The 16,019-nt window shown below is 34.6% G+C and overlaps 3 protein-coding genes across 3 annotated transcripts; all 3 read right to left on the reverse strand.

Annotated features, from left to right (window-relative positions):
• Positions 1–1,370: 1,370 nt before the first annotated feature.
• Positions 1,371–5,587, reverse strand: LOAG_01722 (ShTK domain-containing protein; the record flags this gene model as incomplete). The annotated part of the gene is made up of 10 exons (XM_003137260.1): positions 1,371–1,582; positions 2,091–2,282; positions 2,603–2,752; positions 3,257–3,473; positions 3,621–3,771; positions 4,064–4,257; positions 4,371–4,541; positions 4,763–4,885; positions 5,074–5,254; positions 5,340–5,587. The coding sequence occupies 10 exons, from the start codon at positions 5,585–5,587 to the stop codon at positions 1,371–1,373; spliced, it is 1,839 nt and encodes a 612-aa protein (XP_003137308.1).
• Positions 5,588–6,608: 1,021 nt separating this feature from the next.
• Positions 6,609–7,390, reverse strand: LOAG_01723 (hypothetical protein; the record flags this gene model as incomplete). The annotated part of the gene is made up of 3 exons (XM_003137261.1): positions 6,609–6,758; positions 6,852–6,960; positions 7,203–7,390. The coding sequence occupies 3 exons, from the start codon at positions 7,388–7,390 to the stop codon at positions 6,609–6,611; spliced, it is 447 nt and encodes a 148-aa protein (XP_003137309.1).
• An 893-nt stretch (positions 7,391–8,283) lies between these two features.
• LOAG_01724 (TK/FAK protein kinase) lies at positions 8,284–15,992 on the reverse strand. Its single transcript, XM_003137262.2, has 22 exons — positions 15,777–15,992; positions 15,348–15,544; positions 14,981–15,092; positions 14,635–14,714; positions 14,463–14,556; positions 14,005–14,145; positions 13,747–13,827; positions 13,187–13,300; positions 12,964–13,066; positions 12,688–12,765; positions 12,518–12,615; positions 12,342–12,426; positions 12,081–12,181; positions 11,517–11,733; positions 11,156–11,245; positions 10,531–10,672; positions 10,279–10,405; positions 10,152–10,199; positions 9,902–10,027; positions 9,258–9,482; positions 8,756–8,923; positions 8,284–8,560 (listed from the first exon to the last, which is right to left on the reverse strand). The coding sequence occupies exons 1-22, from the start codon at positions 15,858–15,860 to the stop codon at positions 8,402–8,404; spliced, it is 2,670 nt and encodes an 889-aa protein (XP_003137310.1). The 5' UTR covers positions 15,861–15,992; the 3' UTR covers positions 8,284–8,401.
• Between the last annotated feature and the right edge of the window lie 27 nt (positions 15,993–16,019).

A 16,019-nucleotide genomic window follows, 5' to 3' on the forward strand; every position in this document is an offset into this window, starting at 1 on the left:
CATTCTTTGGACTCCTAATAGTAGCAATATTTAATGTTTCAGTAATATTTAGCAATTTTGAAACGGATGACTTTTTGAAATGATTATGATTCAAAATTTGACCTTGAACTTTTCTGTATCCCAATTATCTTTTTTCCTGTGATAATCCCAAATCCATTTGAAACTATTGAGAAGCGGTGATTATCATGGCCAGATTTTGCAAACGAGAATTTGAGAAGAGATTTCCATACTTGCTGCAAACATCACAAATGTGGGTGTATCTTTCCAATCTACGCAATAGATTTTTTTAGCACAGCGTGCGCGGAACTGGCCTACCTTCTACTTCAAGATCATATGCCAGAGCCTGCCCGAATTAGGAAGGCGACAGTGAAGTCCTCAGGATGTTTGTTGGTTTTCCGAGAGTATCCGTCTTTTAAATGAATGGCCCTGCATGATTAAACGAGCTCCATCTGCCTAGGTTTGGAGTTATGCTTGCCCTTTCCTGAGATAATTGCCGGGAGTCTAGTGAGTCCATCCTTCTCGTGGACACACTCTCGCTGACCCTTCCTTTTTCCCTCTCGGCGGCATATGCCGCCGGAAATCTCGCAACTCATAAGGACACGCTTCTCCCCTGCGACAAGGGGCTGTCCGTGGAAAAGATCATAATAACAGGCAAATAGGAAAGAAAAAGGGTGGAAGTTTTAGTGCTGATGGCTGAGTGCTTTATTTGAAATTTGTAAGATTTCAAAGGGAACAAAGAAACTAATCGTTGTTGCTCATTTTCGCCATTATTTTTCCGCTCTCTTCCCGTTACCCCTCTCAATGTTTTCAAACTCTAAAGAGTGCTTTTGTGGTATTTGTAATTTATTGCTCAGAATTAATCATATACTAATTTTAGTGACGCCTTTTTCTTCAACGAATTAAATTTTCTGCGATTTCTTTCCGCAAAGTGATTTTTGCACTGTTTCTTCAAAATTTGTTCCACGAAAAATCGGGAGAAAGTTATCAAAATGATGAGTGTTTTGCAAAATTTTTGGCGATTTTAGAATTTGAAATCATATTTTTGTTAAATGCTCCAAAACTATGGATAGAACATGGACAAAAAGTAGAAAATAGTTAAAATGTAATAATCTTCATCATCCGGTCCATTGTTTCGATTCCATTTACGTATTGTATCCATCTGCTAATTCCAAAATCTTTTCAAATAAATAATTTACTTAATATTAATTAATATCATACATATAAAATACATGTCCTGTGAAGAGAAATTCAGTTATCCACAAAAAAACGACTAGTTGTAAAATTTAAAAACTTAGTGCATGTCAAGTTTCATTAGAAATTAATGTAAGTTTCGAGAAATATAACAAGATAACACATTGGTAAGGATATGATTAAAATATATCATAATAATAATAATCATCGACCACAGTTGGGACAGAGTGTTTGAAAGATAAATCTGATATAATACGACATTTTTGACGTAGTTGCCACTGATCCAAACATGAGCGACAGGAACGTCGACAGTTTTCCAGCATCCAAGCATTCATACTACATTCACCGTGTGCCGCCCACTCTGGACAGCTACGGTGATAATCATTGCACGCTGAAAGCAACACAATATTTACATATCATCACTACATCATCACACTCTAAAAGCAACCTAATATTTACATATCATCACTACATCATCACATTCTAAAAGACGTCATAGACGCTATCTGAAAAGCAAGCTTGTGTTTCGTTGAATAGAATGAGTTGTTTTGAGAGGATTCAACTGAATTTGAACAAGTAGCACTCAGTGAAAATGTGAAATTTTCGAAATTCTAAGAGCAAATTGAAGGAGTGTTATTACTTTGATGAATTAAATCAATCAGTCAAACAAGTTTGGTTTCTGTGAACCTCTGAGAGAAAAATAAGCCAAAGACTGAATTTCATTTACTAAACTCATTTGGAAGTTGATTTAATTACATTTAGTAACTAGTTAATAGAGTTTAAAAATTGAATTCTACTCAAGTGAAGAAAAAACATCGGTCAATAAAGATATTTCCAAGTATTGGTATGTGAAGACTCGATCATTGTCTAAGCATTATTTTAAATGCAGTAGAACTTACTTCCATAGTCGTAATCAGCTGGAATACATAGGCCACAACTCACTTTACAACTGCATGCTACCCAGGTGAAATTACGAGAGCATTGTCCTTGTAAACCCCATAGTGGACAGCAAACATTTTCATTGTAACATCCGGGTGAATTGCAGTGAAGAAGATTTATCTTTTCAGGTTGTGGTCGACGTGTTGTTGTCACTAAAGATAAGTAAGCAAGTAAGTAAGTAAGTGAGAAATAGGTAAGTAAGCAAGTAAGTGACTGTGTTAGAGTTTTTTTTCAAATTTAAACTTTACTTCAGAGCAAATTCGCATAAATACTTGAAGTTCAAGTAAAAAGAAAGTGCTAGATAGGTTAGTGTGAGCAACAAGCAAATTTAAATACTTGAAGAAAAAAAAACCAAGCAAGATATCGAAGTTTGATGTTGAAAATTTTACAAATGAACTTTGAGCCGCTCAGAAATTTCAAAAATAAAAATTTGTGCAAAAAAGAAAAGCTTTCAAGCTGCTCAAATAATCACCATGATGATGAGCGCCACTGCAAATTTGTGTCCTCGTTCGATCACAATGACGACAGCTTTGACGACAATTTTCCTTCATCCATTTAGCGTTCGCCAAGCATTCACCGTTTCTCGCCCATCGCTCACAGTTCTCGTGATGATTCGAACATTCTCGAATTTTAATTTAATAATTTCTCAGGCGCACTTTTGCAAACAAATTTGATAATAATGCCTGTGCCATAATATTTGTAGTGCTATTTTTAAAAGGAATATATCAAAACTATTTTATTATATTTCTGAAAGCTTTCTGATTGAAAATTAAATCAATCAAGTTTCAAAATTTCCAGTTCAAATATCAAACGGGTTGTGGCGTCCTCACGTTAGCATGAACTGTGGCGCTTTTGTACTCAGCATAAATTGATTGTCATTATAATAATGATCGATGTAGAACTGTGAGAAGTTTTAACTGTGACTCTATATATAGATTGTCAAATATTACGGATAATGAGATAAATACTGAGATTATTATCCCAATATGTTTTATTTGATTCATTATGACTCTATGGTCGAAAGGAATGAACTCTTGAATGTACTGATAAAACAATGCACAGTTCACTCCGGAAAGTTGAGAATTTCGAAAAATTTCCTTGGAGAGATTATGAAAAATACACTAACCGATATTAGGATTGAAATTAGGTTGACAAATCTGACATGAAACTTTGCACCATTCATGCATGTAACCTTTGTTTCGATCGCATTCGCCCCGTTGTGCCCAATACTGGCAACATTCATTCTCGTTGTAACAATCTGCATTTATCGATACAACCGGTGTTTTTTTGTTGACAAAGGGATAGGGGGTGGTGTGATCAGTGGGATCTGAAAATAGTAGGATCTGAAAAGCTGGATCTATACATTGCTTGGTCATTGGGGATTGATGGAAGTGGTAGGAAAATTTTTTGGAATTAGCGATTAACGGAATATGATATTATTCTGATTTGTGGATAAGAAATGTTTCAAACAGTTACACATTCTAGCATACCGAAGAGGAACGAGTAGCAACACATCGTCCTTCAACACATTCTCCATTATGACACACCTGTTCACCCCTCACAAATCCAGAGCAACGTCCACCAATTCGAGCCTGTGATACGCATCGAGGTTGTCCATGGGATCGATCACAAAATAGATATCTGATCGTAAATAGCTCAGAAATATTCTTTTGAATAGATAACAATTAAAGCTAAATCTCAGGTATCTTATAGTTGAACCGTATTCTAGGTTTGAAATATCGTGGATATGACAATGATGCAGAATATTCATTCCTTGCTCCCATCAGAGGTGCACAATTCTCAGTTTTATAAAGATTATGTTTGTAGTATTAACCAACCTTGGAAGACAGTGATAACTTTTCTTAGAACAGACTTGCGTCTCTGTCACGGGATCTTTTCCATTTTTAACAAATGCAGTCTTACTCTTACTTACTTCGATCCACAGTTTAATCCACTTAAACAAGTTGGGCGTGGTGTATATTCATATAGATTGTCAGTGTAGGCATTACTCAAACCATCAATGTTTCGTAATGGTGTGAAAGGCCTCATCAACGTGGAACCGAAATGCAGTGCGCTACTGCATGCCTGATTATCAGGTGAGTAATCATTCTCACGTTGATATCGTGTCTGAAAAGTAACCACTCTTATGTAATCCCCTCGTTTTAGTACTTTTTTCGAAATAGTACGATGATAAAGTTAAAATAAACACTGCAAAAGGTTTAAAATTAAAATAATTAGACCTGTTTTTGTTGTCTGTACATTTCCCAAATATAATCGACGAATGAATGATGTAGGTAGAATAACGGATCGTTTCCGGATGTGTATGGATCGTACATATCACCACCCACGAAAATGTGAACATTACCATGTGTGTATTCCAAGGCATTATAGTTAGCGCGATATTGACAACCCTTTAATAAATGAGTGCCTGCTACTAATTTCCAACATGAATTAATTTCCAGATATCATCTATTATAATCATTGGTCATCATGACTGGAAATATAGCCACTGAAAGTAATAGCCTCCGTTACGGAGATAATCCTTTGAAACTCTTCAAGTTAGCAATACACTTAAAAAATATAAAATATATATGTATAAAGATTGTATCAAAAATGCCTCCAGAAGTAATACCTGTCTAGGAGCGGTAAATGCGAGAATATTTTCCACCCGATTTTGTTGCAGGAACCAATTCAGATCTGATTCCTTGAACGGCGATCCTTCCTTTCCAACTTGACGCCTTATGTTTGGATGGTTCTATTTTTTCATTTTATTTTTTAAATTCAGAATCGAATCAAAAAGCATCAAATGGGAAAGGGATTTCTTTTACCATTAAGTTTTACCATTAAATCAGTTAATTGGTCATATACATATAGTATTACGCCGTTTGTCGATATTTCGTGATCGATGGTAGCAACAAAGTCAAATATAAAGTAAACTTGAACCTCAAATGTGACAAAATTAGCAAAATCTCCTCCGGTCACAGCTCCATTTGCATTGGTTGTGCCCATCAATTCATTTGTCCACAATACTGAATCTTGCGGATTCGGTAATCCACTATCCAGAACTGAATCCCAGTACGGGATGGAAACGGAAGGATCAATTTGTCGGAGAGCGATCTCAAATCTTTTTGCAAAAAGGAAACACTTGTTAATTCAACGGAGAAATAATCTGAAGAAAGAATTGAATGAGGTAACAAAATTAGGGATACCTTTTGATGAATTCTCGGTGCCATGGAAGAAAGGCAGGTCCAGAATGCGCACCGCCGCTAACTGCTGCACGGCCGTGCATTAGCGCCAATTTATCATATTCGCCAGAACGTTTGAGTTGTATTAAAGCGTTGTGGAATCTCTTCCGCTCTTGATCAGTCAACATCCGGTATTCTTTCCTGACAGCTTTTGTTAGCCATGAACCATCCGGTAAATAGCACATTCCACCCGCTTGGGTCCGACCTGCCATTACAGTCACCAAAGAGGCGCTTATTTCTTTTTAATCAAACTAAGTAGTTATGAATCGATTCGATTTTTAGAAGTAATTTTATTTCATAAGGAAGCATAATAGTTCCAACTGGCGGACGAGGATTAGCCGTAAGTATATGAAATTTTCAATGTTAAAAATGGAAAGAATGTTAAAAATGGAAGGAATGAGTCTATGGTTTAGGAACAGTAAAATTATTCGAAAATAAAATGCATCGAAAATATGAAAATAGGTATATGAACATGACAAAAGTGAACATGAAGTCACATTAATCACATGAATTCTCTCGTTACGTAATTAAATAATATGACGTACGTGTCTTTGGCAGCTAAAAGTAACTGTTTACGGAATTGATGGAAATTTATTCGCAGATTGAATTATCTTGTAAATTATTGAAAGCCTCATAAACTTTTCATTTTTTCTCGAGTAATTTATGATTTTGAAAGAAATGGTCCTCACGAAGGAAGATATTTTTTTCTTTTCTTTTTTTTACAAAATGTTAGCTTCTTCAAGTTTGCAGTGGTTCGCTTTTTATCACTTCTGTCCTCCGATTTGTCCACTACTCCATCGGTTGCAATGTTTCGGTTCACTGTTATCAGATTTTTAAGCATAATGTTTAAATTTTAAATAAGTATATCTTTTAAACAATTTTTGTAGAATTTCGCTTCCTAACAAAAATTTTTTCAGCCGAATATTACTATTTCATTATTATTGTAGTGTTTTATAGTAAGATTATGCCATGATGAGTAACAACTCATGAGATGAGTAACAACTCAGAAATTTTAAAATTTCTTTCTTTCTTCCCATGGAAAGGTTAACCGAGCAATCAATATTAGACATTATGTCTCTTCACCTGGTACCTGTGTCTTTAATTGAAGAAATACTTTGGCACGAGTAGTGATAACTTGATAATCTTTGCAAAGTTGTGATGTCATCTTATGGACTCAGTTTGGGTGATGAGTAATTTTCAAATTGTAATGAAAAAGTTTCAGAAATCAAAGAATCACTTGCCTCGTAAATATGTACAGAGACATTCGAGATCCAAGCATTGATAAGGAGTGGAAGTAATAGGTGCAAGTTGTGCGGCGATCATTCGACCTCTTCCTGGGATAGCAGGTGGCGATACAGCAAACGATCCCACTGGTGGTTTGGCCTACAGTTTGGTATTGCGTTAACTTTCATATTTTGAAATCTTCCACAAAATATTTTTTTGGAAAATCTTCATCCATCGGTAAAATCAACCTACCCGAGCTTTCCTGTCCCATTCATGTAGCTGATTACAAATTATGCGCGCAGACGCCGATGGTGCATCAGCGCATGGATTCGGAAATTCCTGAGCTAAATCTGCTACAGTACTATAAGGTAGAATAGAACATGATATGAATAATAAGAACATTCTTTCTTCTCAGATTTCGGATCGAGTCGTTTTCTGACCAGACTATTGAGAACTAGCAAATATGTAATGCTATTCACTTAAAGAAGTAGAAATGCTATTCTTGACGATAAGTTCGAGAGCAAGGAGATGATGCTACTTTCAGACCACTCCAAGAATTATTCCAACAAAGAAATCATTTTTGTCGGGGACAAAGAAACCAACGGGTTTACCCAATCAGCAAAAATTCCAAGGTTACTGACGCATGATGTACTTGTAGGAAACAGAACTGAAGTGTAAGTCGGAGGTGGGGTGTATCCTTCTCTAGACTTTTGGAGGAGAAGTAATGACAACACGACAAGTTCGGTATTGGCTGTTTTGAGTCGATGAAAGTGAGATGATGAGGACGGCATTTTGATGGCAATTATTTGGTAGAAAAAGTTTCAAGTGGTTTTTCTTTTCTGCAGGACAGCTCGATTGCTTCTTCTACGCTGTTTTCTCGCTGCAATTGCCTATCTCCATTTCATGTCATCACTTTTACGTCCTATCAAATCAAACAAAATCAATGCCACCTTACCACTGGATATGCAGGAATTACTGTATCAAGTGTCTTTTGCGCCCATCTTCCAACAAGACAGCAGACATCACAGTAATAGCCAAGAAATTCCTTTCGTCTGAATCAGCCTAGGAAACAAGATGTATTACAACAATAACATGTTTCAATTACCAACGTAAAGTAAGGTGTAAACTAACACCTAATAAAAGCATACTTTAAGTATGGAACATAAGTCCCAAACTGACCATCCTTATATCTTCCTGTGATATTATTCCGCCGTATTTTTGTTTTTGAAGAAAAAAAAGATATTCCTGTACTTTATTCAAATTTATTATTGTAAAGTCGTGAACTTTGAGTCTCATCCGCAAACTTATATGTTTCGGTTCTGTCGTTTGATAACATGAAAAAAAAACAATCTATCTGTCACTGTGAGGTTTGCCCATGTCGAATGACATGACTTTATTCAAGTAAAAATAAGTATTTACAGCATGGTATATATACAATTTAATAATTAAAAATAAAACGATTTCTTTCCGAAGTTAGGGTATTTTACCCGCTTAAAATATAAACTGCCTCAACTGTCAGTCAAGATAAAATGTACAAATTAAAGCAATGTCATGGAATCAAATAGAAAACCTGAACAGAATTACTGGAGGTTACATGAAAAACACTCAGAAAGAAAGGCACAGAATGTAAAAGTAGTCGGAATTCTTCACTTTTCTGGTCAAAAAAAGAGATCATCCGGTGAATGGGTTTCAAATTTCCTGCTTTTCCTCAAAAATTCTGTTCGTCATTTTATTTGTATTTTAAATCATACCAATTCTACCCTGTTTTCATTTCTTACATTTTTTTCAAAGCCTTTTAAAATTTACACTTCATGCACCACAAATGATGCATCTTTCAACTGCAACTTTGCAACACCACTTCGAATACGCGCACTGTCAATTGTTTCAAGGAACTGTTTGCAGTTAAACGCCAAACGATGACTTATTTTCAGCACTTCTCTTCTTAATGCTTCATAAGCTTCCTGAAATCTCCCTACATCAGTGTGACAGTATTAGAGGTTATGAGAAACAGGGACCACTTCATCAAATCTGAAAATATTATGAATTAGGGAAAAAACCATATAGCTACCTCTCCGTAGTGCAGTGATTCAATTATAAAGGAAACCAAAATAATTTATAGAGTAGATGAAACCTAGCAAAGTAACTTCAAGCTCTACCTTGCTGATATCTTCTTCCAAAACTTTTTCCATGACTTCCGACAGGTTACGCAAATCTGATTCCAAAAGTGTCTCAACAAGTTTTACTTCCTGCTGATCAGAACTGCTTAAAATTGATACGTGTTGGATGGATTCATTAAATAAATTTCCCAAATGATCCATGATAATCTGTAATATAGTTTTCGAGTAATTATGTACAAGTTTGATAAGCAACTTTAGAGTAAAAATTAATACATCTGCTATTTGCTTAGATTTACGGTATTGTATGAATGACTTGTTGGTGGTTCCTTAATGGAATTTAATTTAATTTTGTAGTCAAAAAGTTACTAATAACACATAACAGAACAACACATACCGGTTATGAACACGCTTATGACATGCAATGATGCGCTATGAGTGCAATATAGATGCAATTATGAATGTTACATAATTAAATTTTCACCCTATGTGAATATGTGATTGTGACACAGAGAATGGAGGAGTGATGCAAGATTAAACATACTTTAACACATTCGCTGAAATGTCCATTCGTCATTGTCGTATGAAACTCCCTGGATAAATTTGTTACTGCACCAATCAGTCTAAAAACAGCTCCATGCACTGTATCACTACGGCGGTCGAATTTATAACCCGGTGGTATGTTCTTTTCTTCGTTTAACATCGGTTGTTTTTTGGAAAGTGAATTAATATGCTGCTCGCGAACTGTTGAAAGTGCTGGCAACGGTAACTGTAAAACCTTTTCCAACTATTTCCAAAAACTTACACCTTTTGAAAGGTAAAGCGGAAAAACCTTCACAAAGAAGATAAAAATTCTAAACGTCCCAATTCATCAAGACTTTCCGGTTATTATTGTATCTCACGGTTAACATAAGAGCATAGTGTATGACTGTGCATCTTGAACATGTCTGACTAATCCAGTAGTTAACTCATTTAGCATTGAGATATCCCCGCTAAGCATAAGATACGAACGGTTCGGTTAATTTTGTCAAACTAGGCAAAGACATCCAGTATACATTGCGATTAACGGACAGCTGTGAACTTTCGAATGTCCCAGTGTATGGGATTTCAAAGATGTAGACTATGTCTTTTTTTCTGTTGCTCTTTTAAACTTAGATAACAAAAGCTACAGTCCTGAGAAAAAGTTACAAGCTTCTGTTCCTCCTCTTCAAGCCACCTATCATCCTCCTCCGACTGAATTCTTTGCTGCTCCAATGTACGCCACAACGTTGATGTTGGCATCGCTGCGGAATCTACTTTTAATACCGGCGCCACCTTAATGAAACAAAAGAATCGATAAAAATATATTATTGAATGGAAAATGTAATGAAGAAATATCTCTATTATCAGTTTTCGATTTAGCCCTAGTTCGAAAATATTTAAAAATGAAAAGAAATACCGTTAGAAAACCATTTGTTTGGCCTTCCTGAACCAACGCATTGATTTCCTGCAAATTAACGGAAATATCTATTTCAATTTATGCGAATAGCAAAGATAAAAAATGAGAATGAACATTAGAAACGTACGTTATCAGAAGGTGCTGTAAGTAATCCGAAGGGAACATGGCAATCAATTTGAACCAGCAGGAAGCCAAGATAGCGATTAATTTCAAATATTGTTGGTCTTTTTGAAGCTTCCAAATTCCACATACGTCTGAAAAAGAATGAGGGTTCCAGAATTATGGAGATATTCAATTTAGTAAAAAAAATTTGAACACAAAACCAAAAAACAAATGAATTGTTTTAATTCATACTGTTGTCTTGTGTTACAAAACTCACATCAATAAGCTGTACAGAACTTGTGGACAATTATGAGGTCTTTCAAGTCGTTCGCCACCCTCAATTTTCAATATAACGTTATGATTTCGAACACCTTGCCACGGTTTCACGCCATACGTAAGTATTTCCCACATACAAACACCTGTAACTTTTTGTAGATAGTGAGAGTTAAAATTATGATAAATTAGAGAATGACGCAAAATCCAGCTTCACATAAATTTGATAGATATCATAATTCTTCGACAAAATAACTAGTTCCAAATTCTCAAAGAAATGAAATGGACTCTCGAAAATCATCTCTTATTTGAAAGTTCACAGATAGTTCTCATAACACGAAACACAATTTCCTCCTTAATTCATGTTAGAACTGATTTAGATGAAGAGCCGAAGTAAAAGAAAACAAAAAAAAGGGAAATTTGCCCTCACCTTTAACTACTGAATATTTCAAAATGTCAAGAAATTAATTTTCGAAATGTCAAGAAATTAAAATTCTGAACCGGTAATATTTCCATTTCTAAGGTCTAAATAACTAATAATAGAAAAAAATTTTCTTCTGAAAACAGGATCGAAGATGAGCTACAGTAATCACAAGTTTTGATAAGAAATCTAAGTCCTAAATCCATACCAAACATCCAAACATCGGTAGCCTTACTGAAACAGCGGTAATTAATTGATTCCGGTGCCATCCATTTAATCGGAAGTTTGCCTTGAGATGCTACAAAGAACTCGGATTAAAAAGGACAATTCTTAATCAAAAATTTACAATGCACTTTGATTAGACTAGATCTAAGATCTAAGGGATAGCTCATATTGGAGCAACTAAAAATTGAGCATGAGCAAAATTTAAATGTAGTGTTTTAAATTATGTATCTAGAAACTGGATCGCAATAATAAAAAAAAAAAAAAACTAGCTGAGAGAATGAATTCTTTAGATGAATGGATAAAAGAAAATTTTCTGCCCACAGTCATCCATAAACAATATTTACCTGTATATACATTATCCTCTTCAACGCAACGACTTAGACCAAAATCTGATAACTTCACGCAACGTGGCGAAGATAAGAGGACGTTACGAGCAGCAATGTCTCGATGCACATATTTACACGAATGCAAATAAACTAAGGCAGAACTAAGTTGCAGACTGAATAGAAGTTGTACGGATAAATCGACTGTCGCAGTGTTGTATAACAAATACTGCCGCAGCTGTAAAGTTTCAAATGCTTAAATAGTGCTATAATTGTCGCCAGTACTAAGCCATTTGATCATTAAATGCAACGCTTCATATCACAATGAAGAAATTACATGTCAGTAGATGATGCAAAGCAAATCAAAGGATATAACTTTTAACTTAACTGCTAGTTGTTCAATTCTTTTAATACGTGATAGAAAATGATAAAGGGAAATCTCTTAATAACCGTCGAAGACAGGTGAAATTTTCTTTTTGTTATTGTGAGAATGAATTTTTTGAATCAGATTAAATGAGAATACTTCAAATTCCTATATTTTTTCTGAAAATTGGCAAACTTTCCGAATTCTTCAAAGCAACATACTTCGCCAAGCGGCGCCAATTCCATCACAATCCAAATAGGCTTTTCGATACAAATTCCCACCAATGCAATGATATGTTCGTGATGAAACTGATGCATTATAACTGCAGAAAATGAAATATAGTGAAAAAATTAAAAGCAACTATTCTGAAGTGATTTGGACGACGAATACTTGCGAGACCTTAAAATAATAAATTATTTTTCCCAATTCTTTCAACTTTCAAACTCAAAAATAATCCCAATCTAAATAATCGTCAAACTTACAAGCTTCTTCCAGAAAATTCTGTCTTTCCGTTATTGCGTTATCCAATTTACAAACTTTTACAGCAACCGCATCCACAACACCATCCTGAAAGGCTTTTATTGATTGGAAAGAATTCAGACTGCAGTACAAAGAAAACCAAAATGAAAAGAATTGAGAAAATTTTTCCATTTCAAACCTCCTTCATAAATGTTCCTCTATAAACATTGCCGAACTGGCCATCGCCCAACAGTTCTTCTAGTGTTACTTGTGAACGAGCCACAAGAAGATTAGCATCTAAAATCAAAAATATGATTAATCCTGAGAGGCTTCTAAAGATAAATTTTGACTTTTCATTAGACGGATTACCTTTAGAAGGAGTAAGTGTTAATTCTCTTTTTACAAAAGCCATTTTCATTTCTTGCTTTTTTATCTCATCCAGTAATTCTGAAACAAGTGCAACAATTACTAATAACGGAAACCGCAAATAATATGGCTCCTTTGATTTATTTGTAACGAAGTACACTTTAGTAATGGAAGTTAAAGCAATTGTTCTTGAAATGTAAAAATAATATTTCATTTTATTTTAAAGAAATTCTGAAAACCTTCTAAATCAGTAAAGTAGAAGGCCAAAAATAATTATACCAGATGGAGTCCAAATGGATCCCTGCTGTGACAGTAGCATATTATAACCATTGATAAGATGTGCTAATGACTCGGCGATTGACCACGTTGGCAATGTAATTGACTAAAAAAATTTAAGCGCATATCTATCATGATCAACAAATAAATCACCAGCATACTTCGAATTATTTTCATGTTAGTTTATTCACCATTACATTTCAGGAATGATTAATGAGAAAAATACCAGCTGCTGCGAGCTTCCGGTTATTTTCAAATTAACTACAGTTTTTTCGGATTTTTCGTCCAATTTCAACAACTTCAAATTGATAATGTACTCCAATTTCGCCAACAAAATAGGCTGAAAGTAAAAAAGTAATATTGAAAGGAAAGATTTATCCATATTACTATAGGTGCGTTATAAATAGTCAATTAAACTAAAAATAAGCCAAGATTAATAAAGCTGGTAGACTACTCAGCAGTTGCAAGAATTCAGAATGGAGATAAAATACGATGTGTTAAATGTTCAGTAATAAGAGACTCTAACCTCGAATTTTGTTTTATAACCCATAACTATAACTATCGTTTTTGACTAAATCAAATTCGTAGCTAAGTAGCTGATAAACAATTTCACAGCCACACAATAATGAAGGAAAATAAATAACTATCTGAAAACCACAGCAGGTTAGCGTTACTACATGCCTTTTGCGGCTACCAGGTAGCATAAATATTATAATGTAGCAATTTACAAAATATTTTGCAGTAAAACTGCAACAAATACTAGTGTTTAAGGACAAAAGTTCATACTCCTCGACCGCGTCCATCTGCATCGCAGGAAATGCCAACAGCCATACCTACCATAACATCTAATGGATTCTTCCAAACAACCTGAAGTAAATTACCTGCATTTATTAGAAAGATGTCTATATTATGAGAATTTCGAAGATAAACACAAGAGAAACATCTGAAAATCAAATAAAAAACAGTTAAAGAATAGAAATGTTTAGTCTTTAAGGGTATATAAAAAACTGCAAGGAAAGGTACAACAGAAACAACAAAACATACGCCCAAAGAAGCTTTAAATATTTCAGTGTCAAACTGCGTTATTCGTTTGACAATTTTCAGGAAGTGGAAAATACATTCTGTAGGCGTAAGCAGTGAATGCCTCTTTACTGCAGCTATTAATGTTTTCCTGAGCATTTTCGACTGGAAAAGCAGGTTGGTTCAGTTTAATTCAGTTTTAAACAAATTTCAGAAAACGATACTGAGTTAAGGAAAGCAAACGAAAGGAATAAACAAAACCGATATCCAATCTGAAGTTCATTAAGCACTTTGCCCGCTCAGTCCAGGTACCAAGAAATTGCTCACTTTTTCGGTTCTACTTGAATGTTACTTTTTTCATTATATCGGATACCTCCTAGCTTACCTCCAACTAGAAAGTATCTCTTTCTATCGATAAGTATGACACGATGAGAAAGACCTTAAAAGTTCTTCTTGATTTAGAACTATACTTTGAGACAAACCTTCGTATTAATGAGCATAGTTTCTGGCAATAGCCGCGCAAGAGTTCCTTCAGCTTCAAGCTCATCCAAATTTAGATATTTTTCGATGCTACACCTGATAAATATACTCTAAAAGCTTAATAAATCTGATAAGGAAAGAAATATCAATTTAAAAGAAGAAAAATCGACTTACGAATTTTGATTTCCAAGCTTTCGGCGTATTTGTAAAGCAGCTAATTCAATAGCTGTCTCGGCAGGAACTTTCCATGAAACCTCAAAAAAGCGTTTAATTCAGGAAAGTGAAAAAGGCTTAGAAAAGGTCGAGAGGTGCTACAGCTGCAGCTGAAGAAAGTGACGTGACGATGAAGTTGTAGCAAAACTATATTTTACTTTTCAATGCAAAACCATATTTCATATTTCATCTTTCAATGAATAAATCAAAAAAAGTCAAAATGACATGCACATGGGGGAGACAAACGGTTAATTGATATAAATTTGCGATTTTATTGGAAAATTTCGGGAATTTATAAAAACCAAACCTGAGTTACATAATCAGCCAGAATTTGATCGTGCAAAAACATGAATGCATCCGTTTCTGTTTGATACATTTCTTCAAGATCTTTTGATATGAAACGTAACCGTAATTCAAACCTTAAAGAAAAAGTAGGAAATCGGGATTCAGTTCTAAAAAATTTTGCAAATTATTGAATATTTTTACTGAATATTAAAAAACTATTGAATATTTTTGGGACAATTCTTCAAAATATTTTCACTAATTTTAGTATATAATTTCCGATCACTAATCTGCTTTTCAGTTGTCAGTTTAACTCCACCAAAAATTTTTTTAAAATTTTTTAGATGATAGATAGAATTTTGCTCTTGGAAACGATCAAAGCAATGACTTACCGTAGCTGGATGGAAGCCGAACTTTTGCTGAAAAATTTGTCATAGACATGTCGCATTGTAAGACCTGGATGCAACCAGTGGCAATCATTGTTATTATTGCACATTTGTGTTACCGGAGATCGGATTAAGCGAAGGGCAAAATATCCAAACGATACGCGGTCAATACCCAATGCTGATAATAAGACGTGAATCACTTTCTGCAAAACACTGCTTTAGTTAAAACATAATAAGAGATTCATTCACAGCTAAGATACAAGCAAATATCGATAACTTAAAATCTCAGCAGTGATATTCCACAATTCCATTTTGAACATCTGCTAAATTAAACCATAACACTTTTACTAATGACAAAACCATAAGCTCAAATATTAATAAATCTTGAGCTTGAACAAGGATCAACTGTGCCATCTTTGCGAAAAAAAAGCTAACCTGAACTTTTATTTCGAAATTATACCGCACACTTTTCACGACACCATTGGGTATATAAACCAGAATAACATCCGTCTCGTTCATTACCGTCGTCAATTCAACCAACTTATCTTCTTTGTCGATACTTCTCTATGATTGTTGTCGGCTCTTCAAGCATCTTACGATGGATTAAGTTCTCTTCTGCATCCTACAGCTGTTTTTAACGATTTCCTAGAATCATAAATCACCTTTAATTGATAAATA

The sequence above is a fragment of the Loa loa genome (genome assembly GCF_000183805.2).
Source record: "Loa loa unplaced genomic scaffold supercont3.349, whole genome shotgun sequence".
In the NCBI taxonomy this organism is placed as follows: Eukaryota; Metazoa; Nematoda; class Chromadorea; order Rhabditida; family Onchocercidae; genus Loa; species Loa loa.